We start from the raw sequence: 16,998 nt of genomic DNA, 5'->3' as shown, positions 1-16,998 counted from the left end.
TACTATAATGATCTCATTAAATAAATGTTAGTTGGAAGGTGGAAGGGTTGTTGAAGATAAAATAAAATGAAAAATCAACAAGTGACTATTGATGTATAAGTGGTACTCTAAAATCCCTTATTTGTCATATGTCATCAGTGGGCATGGGAATATTAAATGAATCCTGTGTTTCATAACAAACGTAAAATATTTAAATACTCAGCCCATTCACGCGGATAGGCCAGCCCAGACACTAGCCCATCCAGGCCCACGAAGGCCACGGGGTTAAAATCGGTCGGGGCCGTCAAGCTCAAATCAAACCATCTCAGTCCTCAGCCTCCGAGCCACCGTCGTCACCCACACCTTCCCACACACACTTTGCCTTGCCGCCACCGGCGCCTCCCTCACACCCCCGGCGAACGAGGAACCGGGCCGCGCCCCGCCGCCGCCGCCGCTCGTCCGGCCCCCTCCACCCACCGACCCGGCGGCTGTCGACCACCCTCTCACCTCTCGCCGCCCGAATGCGAGGCCGCCACTTCCTCAACCCCCTCCTCTCCCCTCTCTGCTACCAAAAACCCCCCTCCGCTCGCCACCTCGCCCCCCGCGGCGACCCCCGCCGGCGAGCCGTAGCCCAGCCGCCTTCCGCGCGCCGTGCCCCGCTGTCCGAGCCCGACGTCGGCATCTCCCGCTTCGCCTCCGACGTCCCCGGTTTCCGCGGCGCCCTCAAGCAGCGGTACTCCGACTTCGTCGTCCACGAGGTCGCCCTCGACGGCTCCCTCGTCCGCCTCACCTCCTTCGACCTCCCTGACAGTGAGGTCCCTCCTCTCATCCATTGCGGTTGGATTTGTGAGCTGTGAAGCTCGTGAGGTCGGCTGATTTAGCCTAGTGCCGTTTGTGGAAATTTGCAGCGTGTAGATGCAAAGGAAGGCGCCGTGGACGAAGCACAGGCGCTGGAGTCATTCCGGTTGCTCTGCGGCGAGGCGGACTGTGAGGCATTGAGGGGATTTCTGGAGAGGGTTTCGGAGGGAGGGGACAGCGATGTCTCGCCGATCATTCTCTCGGCTGACGCTGACAAGGCTCATCGCTCGGTGCGCTATCTTCTCTCACTGCTGTTGTCTTGAATGAGAAGCGTCTCATCATCGGTTCTACAATTTTTTAGGAAGTTCATGACTTCTTCAAGAGGAATTTCGAGTCCTTGCTTACAGATACGGTCGAGCACAGCGATGGAATCCAGAGGTGCATCAGGGTGCGCTTGAAGCAAGGGCGACCTGAGCGGAGAGATGTTGATGGGAGGAGGAGGAATAGGAAGGGCACGGCGAGTTCTGGCTGGAGAGATGACATGCCATTTGATAGTAGAGGATCTATAATCTGGCCTGACCATCTCGGGAAGTTCATAAGGTTCAGTTTCATGCCTAATTACCTATGCTTCCCAATTCCCATTGTGCCCAATCATTTTTTTTTTCTGTTTGCTTAAATATACAATTCACATACCAGATTTCATCTTTACAAGGAGAACAAGGACACTCAAGAGGCATTAGGAAAAATTAGCAAGATGCTAGGCCTTCAGGTGCATGTTGTCTGCTGTTTCATTGAATTATTTGCATGGCTTCCTGTTTTTAGTTTATCAATATATTCAGCTTTTCGCTAAATGATTAGTGATTACACTTCCTACAGCCTCGGTCATTCGGGTTTGCAGGAACAAAGGATAAGCGTGCTGTTACAACCCAACAGGTTTGCTGTGAAGCTCATGCCTACAAGGACCTTCTGAATTTCTTTTCATGGGTTTGTTTGGAAATCTGGGTCATATTTAATATAAAAAACTTGTTATATACAGAAGATAAGTTTTTCGTATTGGCTATTGCCACCTCCATGAAGTATGGGTACTATAGTTTGAAAATAAACCAAAAAAGGCCTATTTTCAATATTTTCTGTAGTAATCAATTTCCTGGTTCTATGGCTTCTGATCAGGTCACGGTTTTCAAGGTGCAAGCCAGCAGGTTGGTAGCTCTTAATAGGAAGCTCATTGGCATTAAAGTTGGAGACTTCAGGTAAGAAAAAAAGTTAGGTGTGTCATTTTCTCTGTCAGCATCGATGTTATTGACAGCCTCCGTAATTTCTTTAACCTTTCTAGTTATGTGAAGGAAGGCCTTGCTCTTGGTCAACTCATGGGGAACCGATTTACAATTATTTTGAGGTGCATGTCCTCCTGGTTACCGATAGCATTCTATTAAAATGGTAGTATATCGGAAACATTTTTGCGTTCTATCATGGGTCATGGCAAAATCCTAGTTCTGCCTCTGACACAATGCAATGTTTCTGCTATTTCATGATGGTACAACTTATAGGGATGTCCTGCCATGCTTTTGTACTTCTTTCTTTATTCTTAAATTACATAGAAAGTGTATAATTCACAATTTTCATCTATTATCTGTCAGGAGTGTTGTTGCAGAATCTGAAGACGTGATTAAGGCCGCCATTGATGGATTAATAAAAAGTGGATTTATCAATTATTATGGTCTACAAGTACAATAAATAAAACCTATTTTCCTTTCTAAAGGAGGCCCCTGGATACTGCACTTGTTTTGCATTTGTTGAGACACAACAGATAAATACCGTGTTGATGAGATGTATGAAATCCTGGAACACACTGAACCTATTGAAACACTACTTTTTTCAAGAGAAAAAGGGTGTAAAAAGTCCCTTCTCTTTAGAAACATAAGCTGTTATCATCTCAGCAAATGCAAACCAAGTGTAGTGTGAAAAGGCCAAGCTTGCCCTTTTCTTTTGCCTATGGTTCAAACTATTTTTATGTTATCCGCTGACATGTAAAAATTTATCTGTTTGTGTTCTTAGCGCTTTGGTAGTGGTTCGGTACCAAATCACCAAATTGGTGCTGCTTTGCTTAGAGGAGAGTGGAGAAATGCTGTTCAATTGATTCTTGATCCAAGGGAAGGAGATATCCTTGTTTTCTAATTTGTCAACTAGAAACTATATGTTTAAATGTGTGAATTTGTTTGACTTAACTTTGTGGCAAACAATGTGATGGCATAAATAAAGTGAGGGAGCATTTTAAGGAATATGGTGACATTGACACAGCACTTAGGAACTTCCCTCGATTTCTCATAACAGAGAGAGCTATTGTAAGTATATTCCTTTTCTTTTATTTTTGACTGTTGATGTAATGTCTGAATACTTCCACCACCATTTTTTTACTAGCATGTTTACTAGATATCTTTGCCGCACCCTTCCATCAAGTTTTTAGTGGAACCAGAAATCGACTTGAGGGGCTGGGAGGATCTGATTGGTCCCAGTGCTCTTGGAACCTGGGTGTGTTCTACGCTATAAGGAGTTAGAGATGAGATATACTTGTGATGTTTTGAGGAAAATAAAAGTTATGTGGGATCACAGTTTAATAATACTCCCTCCATGTGCAAATATAAGACGTTGGCTAGTTCAAAAATGAACTAGCTAACGTCTTATAAAAAAGTTGGGAGGGAGTACATGCATAATTGCATATATGCGTTGTATACTCCAGAATGTGATAATGACTTGATTTCATAGGATTTTACAGCCTACATAATAGAAAAATGTCCACAGCTTATGCTGAAAGAGATTATAAAGAAGGAACTGCTTCATTAATTAATTTGTATGTTGTTTTTTTTACTGAAATTTGTATGTTGATTCTGAGCTTTGACTTTTCTTGCCCCAAATATGTCAACTCGTTTGTTGTGAATGTAACATTTATCATCTCTTTTATTGTCTCATTTCTCATTTCACAATTTTTGTTGTCGATCAGATTTAAAGCCCATTGATTTGGAACCCTTAAACTTATTCTTTCTTCCATTTTTAGCTTCAACGTTTGAAGAAGTACCCTGGCAACTATCTACAAGCACTAATGGCCATACCGAGAACACTGAGACTGATGTATGTTATATCCTTTGTCTGATTTTTTGTCTTGAGTTTCCAACAGCTGAGATTAATGTAATTATTTCTACATATTAAATTGCTCTGACTATTCTGCTCAGGTATGTGCATAGCTACCAGAGTTACCTATGGAACCATGCTGCAAGTATGAGAGTTGAAAAGTATGGTCAGTATACCTTTTGCTTGATAGAGATGACAGCTTCAGACTAGGAGTGATTGTTCTTTCGTAATTAATCTTGATTCTTTGCTTTGTTGATGGTAACTGCAATGGGATATGACCGATAAGTCAGCGCAGTATATTCATGAGACTAAATCTGGTGCATCTGAATGGGGTTTCGTCCTATTCATTAATCTGTTACTGCACTCATCGGTACACACTAGCATTGGCTAAACTTGTGGGACAGAGACATGGGGTTTCTGCCAATTCATTTATCTGTTACTGCACTCAGTACACACTAGTATTGACTAAACTTGTGGGACAGGTCAACCCGGTCTGGGTTTTCCCGGGAAAAAAAAACCTTGTGGGACAGAGAGACACGATCTCTGGTTGATCATGTGACTACTAATTATTGGCAACACAGAAACTTTGGCCCACGAGGAAGATTGTAACATACCTGGCTCACCATTTTGTCAAAGGAGAGCCATTGGCCCATGGTAGCCAGACCAGGTTGGTCTTGGCCTTGGAGCCAGCTGGGTCTGCACTGCTTTGGTTTTGAACACCGGTATGAGGGTAAATTACTTTATATAACATCACTAGCTCTAATTAGAAAGTTGATTGAACCAAAAATTTGACTGCTATCCACTTTTCAGCTACTATTGTTGTCATCGAAATTTTTACTTGGTATATCATCCTGCACAATTTTGGTGTATCATATCTTCTTTTATTCATTATCTTCACATCTGGTTTTTGGCAATGACTGAACTTGTTTCTTGAAGTGTTTTTTCATAACCTATTTATGAGCTTTGTACGTTTTTGCACTAAAGCTTGCTGCTAGTCCATTCCTTTGATTAATCTATGCATTTTCTCATGCCATACTTAGTCTTGGCTTTTAAAAGACTACTGTTTGCTCTTCTTTTACCTCTGTGCTAATGGTAACTGTTGCAGGTATTTCACGAGTTGTAGAAGGTGACTTGGTTTACAAAAAGGAATCACCCTATGAGCAAGGAGTTTTAAATGTTATTTCAGAAGATGATGGCCTAACTAATTCATATGAAATGAATACATGTTGTGAAACACTTCCAGAAGAAATGATGAATTTTGTCAAGGTTTGCTATAGAAAATTAAATTAAAGCATACTTACATATGAGAACAGTGAGACGTGTGCAATAGTGCTTTTTAGGGAATTACTATTGTTCATTTGTCTTGTAGAAAGTGGATTCTGAAGATTTATCGAAGTCACTGTACACATTTGAGGATGTAGTCCTCCCTTTGCCTGGGTGATGAATGCTTACTTTACGTTTTACAGTTGTGTAATTAAAGTCCATGCTTACCATTTTGTATGTGCAGTTCAGAAACATTGTTTCCTGGGAACGAAGTTGCTGTGATTTATCATGAAATGGCTAAAAAGGTAAAGAAATGTTGCCATCAATTCTACAATTAACTCAGGTTTACTGCATGGAAACGAAGGGATACTTTATTGAATCATGAGGTTTGCATTTTAAATAGTGAAAAAATCTTAGGTGTAGGTGTAGTACTGGGATAATTTAACAATTAACATTATATAAGTTCACCTGTAGATTGTGTGGCATCTAGGGATCTTATCAAACAAATATATAAACTTACTTTGTTGAGAAGTTTATATCACTATATGAAGTTGTGGACGGTAAGAAATTTATTATGTCATTACCTGTGAGTTTGGTTTGAATTGTTAGCATCGTGATGTCAGTGGTTATATGAGGCAACCGTAAATTACCCTTTTAACAAAGTCATCTTTGAGATACAAAATGTTTAGCAATTTTGTTGTGGAATAAAATCCTATGTAGTCAGATTATGGGAAAGTAATGGCACTTTAAACCTTGCATTAGCTTTTTCTATAATGGCTAATGATGTAATGTCCTACTCGTTATATTACCCAGGACGGCATTAACCTCAGAGAGAGTGTCCATGGTGTCAAGTAAGTTAGTCTGCTTTATATATATATATATATATATATATATATATATGGATGTTGTTTACTGTACTGAATCGTACCTTTTATAAGAGGGCTTTATAAATCCCACCTACTTTCTTGTCTTAACTAATCACAACCATTATTTATTTATTTTACCTTTCTCCTTAATACCTGTGCCTAACTCTAAAATACCTTATATTTTGGGATTGTGTGAGTAGTCTTGTAACTTCCTCTTTTTTTTCCAAGTTTATGAATAATAGATTCATAGGTCCTATATATTGATATTCTTTTTAGTTTGAAATCATGCATACTGAATTACTGACTATTGTGTTGGATGGGCCAATTGTAATTTCTAAGGGACTTCTCTATTACAAGTATGAAAGGAGGGTATCGTCGAGTGATCCAGCGACCTATTGATTTTGAATGGTGTGCAACCAAGTTCTTTGATGCCATGCTGTTACTTTTTTAGGTTTCAATTTATTTATTGTACATTAAATTTTAGAGAAATAGATTTGCAATATCTGTTGGTATTTAGTTAATTTGTTTTATGTAGGGATCCCATTACTTATACAGATGAGCAAACATCTTTAGTAGAAACGGATTTAGATGTTATGTCTGAAGCGAGGCCATTAAAAGTAAATGAACTATTATCCGATGGGATTTCCAGCTGCACATCACATGATTCTGGGTTAACTGCTCCATTGTATGTCTCTGAATCAATCAATGGAGCTAGCCTATTAGAAGCCGAATCTATTGGCAGCCCGGATCTGTTGAAGAAGCTGGCAGTAAAATTAGCATTTACTCTGCCAGCATCATCTTATGCTACAATGGCTATTAGGGAGTTGATGAAGACTTCAACTTCGGTATTTCTCCAATTCCCTGATCATTTACTTTGATTTTTCAAAAATAAAAGCTCACTTACGATTAGACCTCATCTGTTCTCTGTGGTGTTAATTTTTTTTTGCCTTTTGGCTGCACACAGGTTGCTTATCAAAAAACATTGAACAACTGAACCTTCAGCCACCTGCATTATTTATGACAACTGATCTCTGATCTCAAGGGCATTGAGGTTTAAGCATGCATAATTGCATATCGCTTTACGTGAATTAACATATTGTCTCATTGACCGAGTAGCTTCCTCTATGCCTTGTACTGCTGTACATGAGAGAAAAATCTAGGTCTTATCCAAAGCGTTGACTCATGAGCATAGCCTTCATTCAATGCAGCCGCTCATCTATAGTCACGTGATAGAGATTGCATGGAGTGATATGTGCTACGTCTAATCGAGAAGTTAGATTCGTTTTCCGTTTTCCTTTTTGAAATGTATGTAATCAATATATCTGCTGTGTCTAACTCCACAAAGGAGGGCGACGTCAATTTAACCGGCCTAGAGCTGTGGTGAAGAGCGGCATGTTTTTATTTTCAATTGTCACTTGCCCATTGAATGAGACTCTCCTTTTTGTTTCATATTTTCTACTAATTCATGGCGTCACAGAAAGGGCTACGGTCTGTGTTGTTAATTTAGATTTGAATTATTACGCTTGTTACACCTGACACCGTCGGGTGGCTCTGTTTTGTCTGTCAAAAGGGAAGTAGGGACTCTGTGTAAGGCATGCATAGTGCAAGCTTTCTTAAGGAATGGCCCAAACAAACCACGTAGGATGAAACTACATCTTTTACAGTACAAATACCCTTAAGTGCGTCTCACGAAAAAAGTTAACTGTCATTTTTACCTTTTCCCTACACTCTCTGGGTGGCTCTCCTCTCTTTCCCCTCTCTCTCCTCTTTCTCTCCTCTCTCTCTCCCGGCTCTCTCTCCCATCTCCGGCGGACGGTCGACGGCATGTCAGACCACACGGATCCTGCCGACGGCGGCGCGTCGGGGCGGCGGGAGGGTGACGGCGCGTCGGGCCACGCGGATCCGGCCGGTGGTGGCGTGTCGGGGCGGCAGGCGGGCGACGGGCGGTGCTCTCTTTAGCGCCATTTCTCTCTTCTTGGTTTATCCGGTTTCTCTCGTCTCTCTGACACTCTCTGACAGAGCTATCGTCCCCATGCTAGGGAACATGCACCCTGGCTAAGGTGTGGTTCATGCCGAGTTGGCGAACCAGCTCCTAACGTGGCGAGCTAAAGCTCCTCGCCACATAGAAGCACTGTGCATGGTACAACAGTCTCACCAATGATAACTTGTACCGACCCTCTGCCAGCATGTACGAACATGCCAAGCAGATTAGCTAATCCTTGATCGCCTGTCCTCTACTTGTACGGCTATCCTTCCCTTGCGAACTGCCCCAAGCCCTCGGTCCCTCGCTCCTCGACGTTGACGCGGCCAGTCACGCGTGTGCTCTGCTCTGGAAGGGAGACTGCCCCCTGGAGCGGTGGAGCGCCTCTGCTCTCCCGTTGGACGATCGCATTTTTTTTGAGAAATGTATAATCTATCCGACTTCTATCGACAATTAATATGTAAAGCTTTGAGTTTTTTAATAACCTAATTTAAAATTCACTTTTAAATAAATTTATGCTCAAATCTTAAAATGCTACTTAAATCGTTGCAACCGTAGACTGTATGTTATTTCGTAACCTTCAATGACCACATGATATTAGGCCATTCTCAATGTAAACGATTACCTAGAGTGATATATTATCTAAAAATGTTTGAAACTAGGATAAAACACACATCTCTCAATGCATAGTTTCATCTATTGCTATTTTCTAAGTTACATAAGCAGGTAACTATGTATACAGAGTTTTATCTTCATGAAACTCATTTCATCTCCTTTTATTAATACATCGGCACATTATCAAAAATATCTACATCCTATTTATTACTTATAAAACTTTCACGTAAACTGGCCGAGGGAGCGTGCCTGGCCACGTACGCATCACGCTTCACGCATGAGTGCTGCGGTTTTTTACGACGACACGGTCATAACTGAATTCGCTCCTAATTTAAACTCGGAATCGTAGAACGCTACTTAGATTTCTGCGATTACCAGAGTAGATGCCCTTTGGCAACAATTGCAACGACCACATGACGCTATGGGGACGTGTCTGTCCGCGTCCGGTACCGCCGTGTCGCCACGTACGCATCACGCTCCACGCATGCATGCATGCATGCATGCATGCGCGCCGCGTTTCGGATGGCGACAGGATTGTAACCGAGGCCCGAGGCCGGTCGGTCGAGGTGCGGTGCTGATACATGATCACATCAACAATCCGTTGCCTGCGCCGGCGGCACATGCAACCGTATATACGTCGTACATGCACGGTGCCGTCCTCCACCGTACGTGGCCGCGCGCGAGAGGGAGCGACCGTGGGCACGTCCTGTTTCCTGGCCGCGTGGAGCGGCGCACACCTCTCGCAAGTCCACGCACGCACGCAGCAAAATAAACCTCTGTCCTAAATATAGCTGCTTTGATCAGCTATTCACCTAGACGAATGCACCTAGATAACACGTTGTCCAGGTTCATGTAGATTGTGGCTACAACTATCTTCTTATAACCGAGGCCGCGGCCAGAAAACCATTGATCGGGTGTGGGTGTGTGCGAACTCTCGTGGTCTGTGTGCGTTGTGCACGTACTGTGTGCTAGCTTGCTGTTGGCCGGACGAGCTAGCTAGCGAAATGGGTCGCGGGGGCGACGTCGACGCGGCGGGCGCGCTGCGGCGGTTCGTGCGGGAAGCGGGAGGGTGCGCCGTGGTGGACGGCGGGCTAGCGACGGAGCTGGAGGCCCACGGCGCGGACCTGCGGGACGAGCTCTGGAGCGCCCGCTGCCTCCTCTCCGCCCCTCACCTCATCCGCAAGGTCACGATGGTTTCGTCACTTCCTTTCTCCATATCTCCCGAATGGTAGTACACTGGTGTTAACGGCTTCGATCGTGCAATCAATCAGGTGCATTTGGACTACCTCGACGCCGGCGCCAACATCATAACCTCGGCGTCGTACCAGGTATGCATGAGCATGGCCACAGCTAGCTGATGGTGATATACTGATACTACTTCACATACGCGTCTCGATTTCGGCTAATCTCGGCGTATGGTCGCAGGCGACGATCCAGGGGTTCCAGGAGAGGGGCCTGTCGCGGGAGCGGAGCGAGGCGCTGCTGCGGCGGAGCGTCCACATCGCGCAGGAGGCGCGCGCCATCTTCGCGGAGGGCTCGTCCAAGGGCCCCTTCGCCACGCACGGGATCCACCACCACCGCTCCGCCGCCTCCTCGGCGCGCTGCCCCGTGCTCGTGGCCGCCTCCGTCGGTAGCTACGGCGCCTATCTCGCCGACGGCTCCGAATACACGTATGTACGAGCCGTTCGATCAGTTGATTGATACTGTACTTCGCTGGTAAATTGTTTTTAGCACATAGGTGGAGTCGACCTGTTTAATTATTGCATTTAACGGATTCACATCCTCTGCCACAAGCCCACTAACTTTTTATACGCTGGTAATTGCATAATTGGAGTGATATAATGATATGCATCATTTTACTACAGTAGTATATAAGTTTAAATTTCTTTATATGTTTGCGTAAGTAAGTAATATATAGTAGAACAATTTTACCTTACGAGATTTTGGTGTAAAATCTGGTACTCCTAGGAACTAAGGTATCAATAGATACTAAATTTTACCCTATTTGCTCAAGCTCAGAACCGCAAAAATGATCTTTATATTGTATCCTATCTTATCGATTTCTCCAAAACGAGGACATTGGGTTAAAAACGGTTCCCTTCGCTAGTGTTTACTAACCGATAACGATTACGTGCGTGCGTGCAGCGGAGAGTATGGCAGATCGGTGACCAAGGAGACGCTCAAGAGCTTCCACCGGAGGCGTCTGCAGGTGCTCGCCGACGCGGGGCCCGACCTCATCGCGTTCGAGACGATCCCGAACAAGCTGGAGGCACAGGCCTACGCCGAGCTTATGGAGGAGGAGGACATAAGGATCCCGGCGTGGCTCTCCTTCACCTCCAGGGACGGAGCCAGCGCGGCGAGCGGTGACCCCATCGCCGAGTGCGCCGCGGTGGCCGACTCCTGCGCGAGGGTCGCCGCCGTCGGGGTGAACTGCACGGCCCCCAGGCTGATCCACGGCCTGGTCCTCTCCATCAGGAAGGTGACGAGCAAGCCGGTCGTCGTGTACCCCAACAGCGGGGAGACCTACGTGCCCGAGACCAAAGAATGGGTGGTCAGTGCATGATTGATGGCCGGCCATGTACCGGCCAATATCCGTAAGCTTCTCGATCGATAGCCGTTGATCTTGTGTTAACTTGTTGCGTTTTTGTTGCAATCTTGCAGGAGTCGGACGGCGGCGGTGCGTCGGAGACGACGGACTTCGTGTCGTGCGTCGGCAGGTGGAGGCGGGCGGGCGCCGCACTCGTCGGGGGATGCTGCAGGACGAGCCCGGCCACGGTGAGGGCCATCTCGCGGGCGCTGCGTGAACCGGATGGTGACGCCGCGAGCCCCGATGACGACGACGACGATTTGCCGGCGGTGGCCGTGCTCTAGTTATTTGTTATCGATCGTTTAGTCTTGTTGTTAAGCGCGCGGTTTTTACATATTTATGCTTCAAACAGTGACAAAATGGGAATAAAGTGGTTTGATCTATGCAACAATTTATTCGTCTATTCGATTCTCAGTACTTCTTTCAAATACTGCCTGCCAGTCCCCGAAGAACACAATCTTGTAACAATAAAGGGCAAAGGCTGTGATTGAGAAAGATGTTGGATTATGGATTTCTAGCGCATATGCAATTGTTTATACTCTTAACTATAAAAAGTTAAATAATAAAAAATCCAAAACATTCGTCACTTCCAAATAGGGTGAAGAGATTGTCACGCAATGTTTCTCTATAATTGTCTTGTCCAGGACTTGCGGAGTTTTGCCCTGTTAGGACCGGTTTGTGGATTTGAAATACAAACCTACCAGTCCAGAAAGCCCAAAGCGCCGCTGATTTTGATTTTATTTAGCGTATTTACAGGCATGAGGAAAGCAAAACAAAAAAGAAATCACTACAAATTCTTCCCAAACCGATTCCATAAATAAAATTCTCAGTATAACTTCGGAGAGCTACAATTTGCATGTGCAGGATTGACAAATTTTACAGTTGGCTGCATGTGCGTATCCTCAGATGGTAACATAAAAGTGACAAATCCAACCGCAGCAGTCAGTTAAATCTTCAAAACTCATTCAGCACCTGGTGAACAATCTGCCTAAAGCCTCTGACGATTTGTCAAATGCAACCAGGATCTGTTACTTATCACCACCCATGCCTCCAAACATGCCACCCATTTCTTTTGATCCCATCTGCTTCATCAAAGATTGCAAACCACTCATGCCGCCTATCTGCTTCAGCATCTGTGGCGGGAGAACTTTGCTCATGTGCTGAACGTTCATGTTGCGAGACAGTGCACTCATTTCTCCCTTCTTTGGTATCTTGAGCCCTTTCATCTTGCTCCATATTTTAGCAAGCCGCTTGTACTCTTCCAGCATGTCAACGACATCCCTGATAGGCCGACCAGAACCCCGAGCAATCCGAATAATACGTGCTTCAGTCATCAGTTTCGGATTCGTGCTGTCAAGCTCTGAGAAAAAAAAAATTGGCATCAGCCTGTAAATACTCATAATATAGGAATCATCAACCCAACACTCACCTGCATCTGTCATTGAATCCATCATCGTCATGTATCGTTTAATCTTAGCCTGACTTTCCTTCTCATGTCCCTTTGGCATCAATTCAGAACTAAATCCAGGCAACATTGAGAAAACCTGAAAACACACCAATCCAGATTAAAAAGCATACTATGATAACCTTAACGTGTACACAGACATCATGAGACACAATTTACATTATAATTAACTTCAGTATTTCACTGCAATTAACAAAAGAAGCTAACCTGGCCAATAGGACCCATTTTCAGGATGTTCTGAAATTGCTCATACATAAGTCTGAGAGTGAAGGTTCCTTCAGATAGCTTCTGCAAAAGCTCAGGTTGCTGATCAGTAGGCACTACTTCATGAATCTTGTCCATAAACCCTGACCAGTCTCCCATGCCTGCCAATTACGTCACCAAAGATTAATCGAAAGGAACACAGTTACCATAGCCGCAGGGAACACCTAGTATTGTGACTGACCTAAAAGGCGACTGACAAATGGTTTCACATCAAAAACTTCAAACTCATCAATGTGTTCTCCTGTTCCAATAAATATCACTGGACTTTTTGTGGCTGCAACCCTGTAATAATGGTGTCAGATATGATAGGTTGTTAACAGATTCTGAAATGTTAATAATGTCATGTATAAGAGGTATTCAGCCACAGTTTCAACCCTAAAGAACACATATTCCGTAAAAAAAATACTACATGAACGAAGAATGTGTCATGCACAAAGTGCCGTTATGCTTTGACCTTCATTATATGCTCTATCCTGAAGCACATACAATATAACAAAACTGTTTTGCGGACACCACAGCTAAATGCCACAATCTGATGACTCCAGCAAACTCAGGTTATTAAATAAATTTTGCATTAGCTGAACTTAACTTCATGGTTGCATTAAAACTGTAGTTCTTATCTACTCCTTCCCAAAATATAACAACTTCTAGCATTCAAAATTTGTCCCAAAATATAACAATTTCTATACCTTCATTCTCTTCTCATACATTCACAAGCTTCTACATCTACAGTTTTCCACCTACCTTCTCTTCTCAACCAATTACAACCTTCCCCCATTTAGTTTCACAAACATTCTTAACGGCTAACGCATGTGCCCAGCTCTAAAACAGCACTCTTTATGCGCTCTATAAAGAGTTAGTTGTTGAAAATACAAGTATAACACCAAACTATAGTAAAGAAAGAGATATCACACCAGATCTCCTATTTCAGATTCTTGCAAAACAAATATTCTGCATAAAGTGGGAAATAGTACAGAACAAATACGCTATTATAAGGAGAAGAGAATACTAACGCGCTAAGGGCGCCGCCACCTTTTGCATGCCCATCCATTTTAGTGACAATCACAGCACCAACAGAAACACTTTGCTTAAATGCTTGTGCCTGATCAAATGCAGCCTGACCGATACTACTGTCCATCACAAAGATTACCAGATCTGGTTTCTGCATAGAAGCACAAGAATGCATGTTAGCTTTTCCGTATAATCAGAGTATTGTTCAAAGAGCTGCTACAATTCCAAGTATATTACCGTCGCTTCTGAAACTTGGCGCATTTCTTCAAACAGAGCTGCTTCTTGTTTGTGCCTTCCACTTGTATCTACAATGATGAGGTCACAGTTTTCTTTCTTGAACCTCTCCACACCCTCAACAGCAATTTTCACCGGATCAGACTCCATGTAGCTGCAACAAGACATTCATTAGGTTTTAGGGAAAAAAACAGGCATAAGGTTAACCAATATGAATAAGAATTATAGCACCTTCCATAAAAAGGAATCTTTGCCTTTGTTGCATTCTGTTTTAACTGATCAAAAGCACCAGCCCTAAATGTATCAGCACAAACAAGTGCTGGTTTAAATCCCTTGCGCTGATGATAAAAAGCATATTTGGTACAAGTAGTAGTTTTACCAGAACCTGCACAGATAGAGCAGTTATCATAATGGAATATTGAAATTCTAGGATGAAACTAAAGAGCAGAAGACAAAAACGTCACAGAACATATAACATTGGTCTTTGTGGCTCAAGCATGGAAAAACTTACAATTTGCAAGTATTTGGAAAGAAAATTGCAATAGATCCATGAATCAAGAAATCATAAAGAATGCTGGCATGTATAATTTTGATCCTTGAACTTCCTATTCCCCACAATAGAAAGCAAAGAAGAGAAGAATATATCTATTCAGGATGCACCATACAGACTACAAAAGCCACAGATAATGAGAAGGAAATAAACTAGATGAATGTCTCTGTGTGAGATTCAATTAGGATCTCAGAATAACTGAAAGGAACTAGATGATTCATTAATTCTGAATGGGAATCCCCAGTTCTTAAAAATGAAAGCCAAAATACTCCATATAAAAATAAAGTCATTGGAAGAAGAGCTCCATAATTGAACACTCAAAGGCTTTGCCTTTTGCCTTAACAGAACAAATATGAGACTAGAATAAGAATGATGATACTTTCGTGCATCCTCAAAACAGTCGTGCTAACACTGTCGATGAACTGGACCATGCACATGCACATGAATGGTTCAGGCTCAGATACCACAATACGACACAGGACCAATTTGTTTTTATTCATTCTGCCTGCTAATACAATCAGAAAGCATCATTTACTGTGACAAAGATTCCAAATGCAGCTAAGATCATCGTGATCCAGCAAGTGCGTCTAATAAAACAAGCCGCCATAATTGACAGGACAATGGTAGGTCCTAACCAAGACAGTTCATGGAATTGACAAGACAATGGTCGGTTCTAACCAAGGCATTTCATCGAAATTGAAAACTAGTAGCATGCCAAACTTATCTGGGACAGATGTGGTCAATGAAAATTATCATAAAAGAGCAAGCTGTGGAAGTTAATTGGGGACTGACCTTGCAAACCAACGAACATGACGACGCAAGGCTTCCCTTTCTTCGGAGTGAAGGAAGGCTTCCCGGGATCCAACATGTTGCAGAGCTCCGTGAAGACGGCCTAACAATCAACGGAGCAGTCAACAAGATGTGGCAAATTACCCCCCACCCCCCAATTACACCGATAGGAGGACAGCGGCACGGGGCGCTCACCTGCTGGATGATCCGCCGCTTGTTGGTCCCGGCGGCGAGCGTCTCGAGGTTGACGATGCGCTTGATGTTGGCCTGCATATCGCGGACCATCTTGAACTGGACGTCGGACTGCAGGAGCGCGCGCGAGATCTCGTTGAGGCAGTCGCTGAGCACCTTCTCGTCGATCACGGTGGCGTTGCTCATCTGCGCCAGCGCGCGGGAGATGCTCCCGCCGAGCTGCGCGAGCACCATCTTGCCGGCCTTGGGGGTTTCGCCTCTCCGGTCGTCTCCCCGAACCTCCCCCCCTCCTCCCTTCCGCTACTCCCCCTCCGATCCCCTGCGGTGGCCGACGCGCGTGCGGGAGAGAATTAGGGTTTCGCCGATTGGGGAGCGCCCTCTCTCCTGCGAGCTGGATGGGTTACGCGAGGCGGCGGAGGTGGTGCTGGTGGTCATCCGCAGATGGGGGCTGACTGCCTGACTCGGTGGAAAACGGGAACCGACCCGACCGATTGGAGGCGGTAGAAGCTACGCTGTCTCGATACGCCGGATACGGATACGCAATACGACGATAGCGGGATACGACGTTTTCCTCTAAACATGGATACGGGGATACGCGAATATGTATATATATATATATAATTAAAAATACAATAATTTTAAATGTGGAATATGAAAAAAAATTGGCAGCACAACTACATAACATCTTCAAGCCACCATTCACCAAATCACCAATGCACAAGTCACAAATCAATACTAAAAAATCTCAGCAAGTCAACAATGCATAAATAAGTCCATGACTTCAAATTTAACTCAATAAGTAGATAGCAGGACTAGATAAATTAAATTCAACTCACAAGAGTAGCATTCAAAATGCTCCTTACATGCCCTCCCATTGTTGATTGTTGAACCACTCTCACTAGTATTATCAGTACGACTGCTAGCACTACCACTAGTATTCATGCTATTACTTATAGAATCAATTTAGTCTACCAAAGCAGATAGCAATGTACTGAGAAATAGTGTCGGTTTTGTTATTTAGGGTTCTCCGTATCCATACTGTATCCTGGCGTATCGGAGCTGTATCGGTGTTTATTTTAATTATTTGATGAAAAAATAGGGGATACGTACCGAGGACGTATCCGGCCGTATCCAGCCGTATCCCGCACGTATCCGTATCCGGAGGTGTATCGGATACGGATACGCTGCTCAGGGGACGTATCCAGGTAGCGTAGGGTAGAAGTGGAGAGGATCCCGACGGGAAGGGGCACGGCAGCACGCTGCACGCGTATGTGTAAC

General features: G+C 44.0%; 3 protein-coding genes across 3 annotated transcripts; 2 read left to right on the top strand and 1 right to left on the bottom strand.

The window, feature by feature from the left end:
• Positions 1-341: 341 nt before the first annotated feature.
• Positions 342-7,492, top strand: LOC102715987 (pseudouridylate synthase 7 homolog). Its single transcript, XM_015833688.2, has 19 exons — positions 342-794; positions 888-1,067; positions 1,139-1,377; positions 1,474-1,546; positions 1,654-1,710; positions 1,948-2,027; positions 2,111-2,173; positions 2,415-2,502; positions 2,833-2,935; positions 3,016-3,119; positions 3,830-3,903; positions 4,005-4,069; positions 5,009-5,169; positions 5,273-5,340; positions 5,411-5,471; positions 5,980-6,017; positions 6,372-6,440; positions 6,568-6,877; positions 6,997-7,492. Exons 1-19 carry the CDS (start codon positions 501-503, stop codon positions 7,024-7,026), a joined length of 2,157 nt encoding a protein of 718 aa, XP_015689174.1. The 5' UTR covers positions 342-500; the 3' UTR covers positions 7,027-7,492.
• A 2,058-nt stretch (positions 7,493-9,550) lies between these two features.
• Positions 9,551-11,728, top strand: LOC102715708 (homocysteine S-methyltransferase 4-like). The gene is made up of 5 exons (XM_015843734.2): positions 9,551-9,812; positions 9,900-9,956; positions 10,054-10,298; positions 10,774-11,179; positions 11,290-11,728. The coding sequence occupies exons 1-5, from the start codon at positions 9,633-9,635 to the stop codon at positions 11,497-11,499; spliced, it is 1,098 nt and encodes a 365-aa protein (XP_015699220.1). The 5' UTR covers positions 9,551-9,632; the 3' UTR covers positions 11,500-11,728.
• Positions 11,729-11,835: 107 nt separating this feature from the next.
• LOC102715432 (signal recognition particle 54 kDa protein 2) lies at positions 11,836-16,196 on the bottom strand. The gene is made up of 9 exons (XM_006644721.3): positions 15,724-16,196; positions 15,532-15,631; positions 14,421-14,574; positions 14,193-14,343; positions 13,958-14,106; positions 13,126-13,226; positions 12,888-13,045; positions 12,645-12,759; positions 11,836-12,575 (listed from the first exon to the last, which is right to left on the bottom strand). Exons 1-9 carry the CDS (start codon positions 15,952-15,954, stop codon positions 12,244-12,246), a joined length of 1,491 nt encoding a protein of 496 aa, XP_006644784.1. The 5' UTR covers positions 15,955-16,196; the 3' UTR covers positions 11,836-12,243.
• Between the last annotated feature and the right edge of the window lie 802 nt (positions 16,197-16,998).

This window comes from Oryza brachyantha, chromosome 1, assembly GCF_000231095.2.
Source record: "Oryza brachyantha chromosome 1, ObraRS2, whole genome shotgun sequence".
NCBI lineage: Eukaryota > Viridiplantae > Streptophyta > Magnoliopsida > Poales > Poaceae > Oryza > Oryza brachyantha.
Note: the sequence above shows the minus strand (reverse complement) of the source record. Positions and strands in the feature narration are given on the sequence as shown.

Excerpts from the sequence above, each read along its gene's own strand:
- LOC102715432 (XM_006644721.3), bottom strand. The coding sequence starts at position 15,954 with ATGGTGCTCGCGCAGCTCGGCGGGAGCATCTCCCGCGCGCTGGCGCAG. Across the intron at positions 15,632-15,723 it reads AGCGGCGGATCATCCAGCAG|GCCGTCTTCACGGAGCTCTG; the intron begins GTGAGCGCCCCG and ends GTTGATTGTTAG. Across the intron at positions 14,107-14,192 it reads GCCAAGTTTCAGAAGCGACG|AAACCAGATCTGGTAATCTT; the intron begins GTAATATACTTG and ends GCTTCTATGCAG.
- LOC102715708 (XM_015843734.2), top strand. The coding sequence starts at position 9,633 with ATGGGTCGCGGGGGCGACGTCGACGCGGCGGGCGCGCTGCGGCGGTTC. Across the intron at positions 9,957-10,053 it reads TAACCTCGGCGTCGTACCAG|GCGACGATCCAGGGGTTCCA; the intron begins GTATGCATGAGC and ends GTATGGTCGCAG. Across the intron at positions 11,180-11,289 it reads CCGAGACCAAAGAATGGGTG|GAGTCGGACGGCGGCGGTGC; the intron begins GTCAGTGCATGA and ends GCAATCTTGCAG.
- LOC102715987 (XM_015833688.2), top strand. The coding sequence starts at position 501 with ATGCGAGGCCGCCACTTCCTCAACCCCCTCCTCTCCCCTCTCTGCTAC. Across the intron at positions 1,547-1,653 it reads GCAAGATGCTAGGCCTTCAG|CCTCGGTCATTCGGGTTTGC; the intron begins GTGCATGTTGTC and ends CACTTCCTACAG. Across the intron at positions 5,341-5,410 it reads GTAGTCCTCCCTTTGCCTGG|TTCAGAAACATTGTTTCCTG; the intron begins GTGATGAATGCT and ends TTGTATGTGCAG.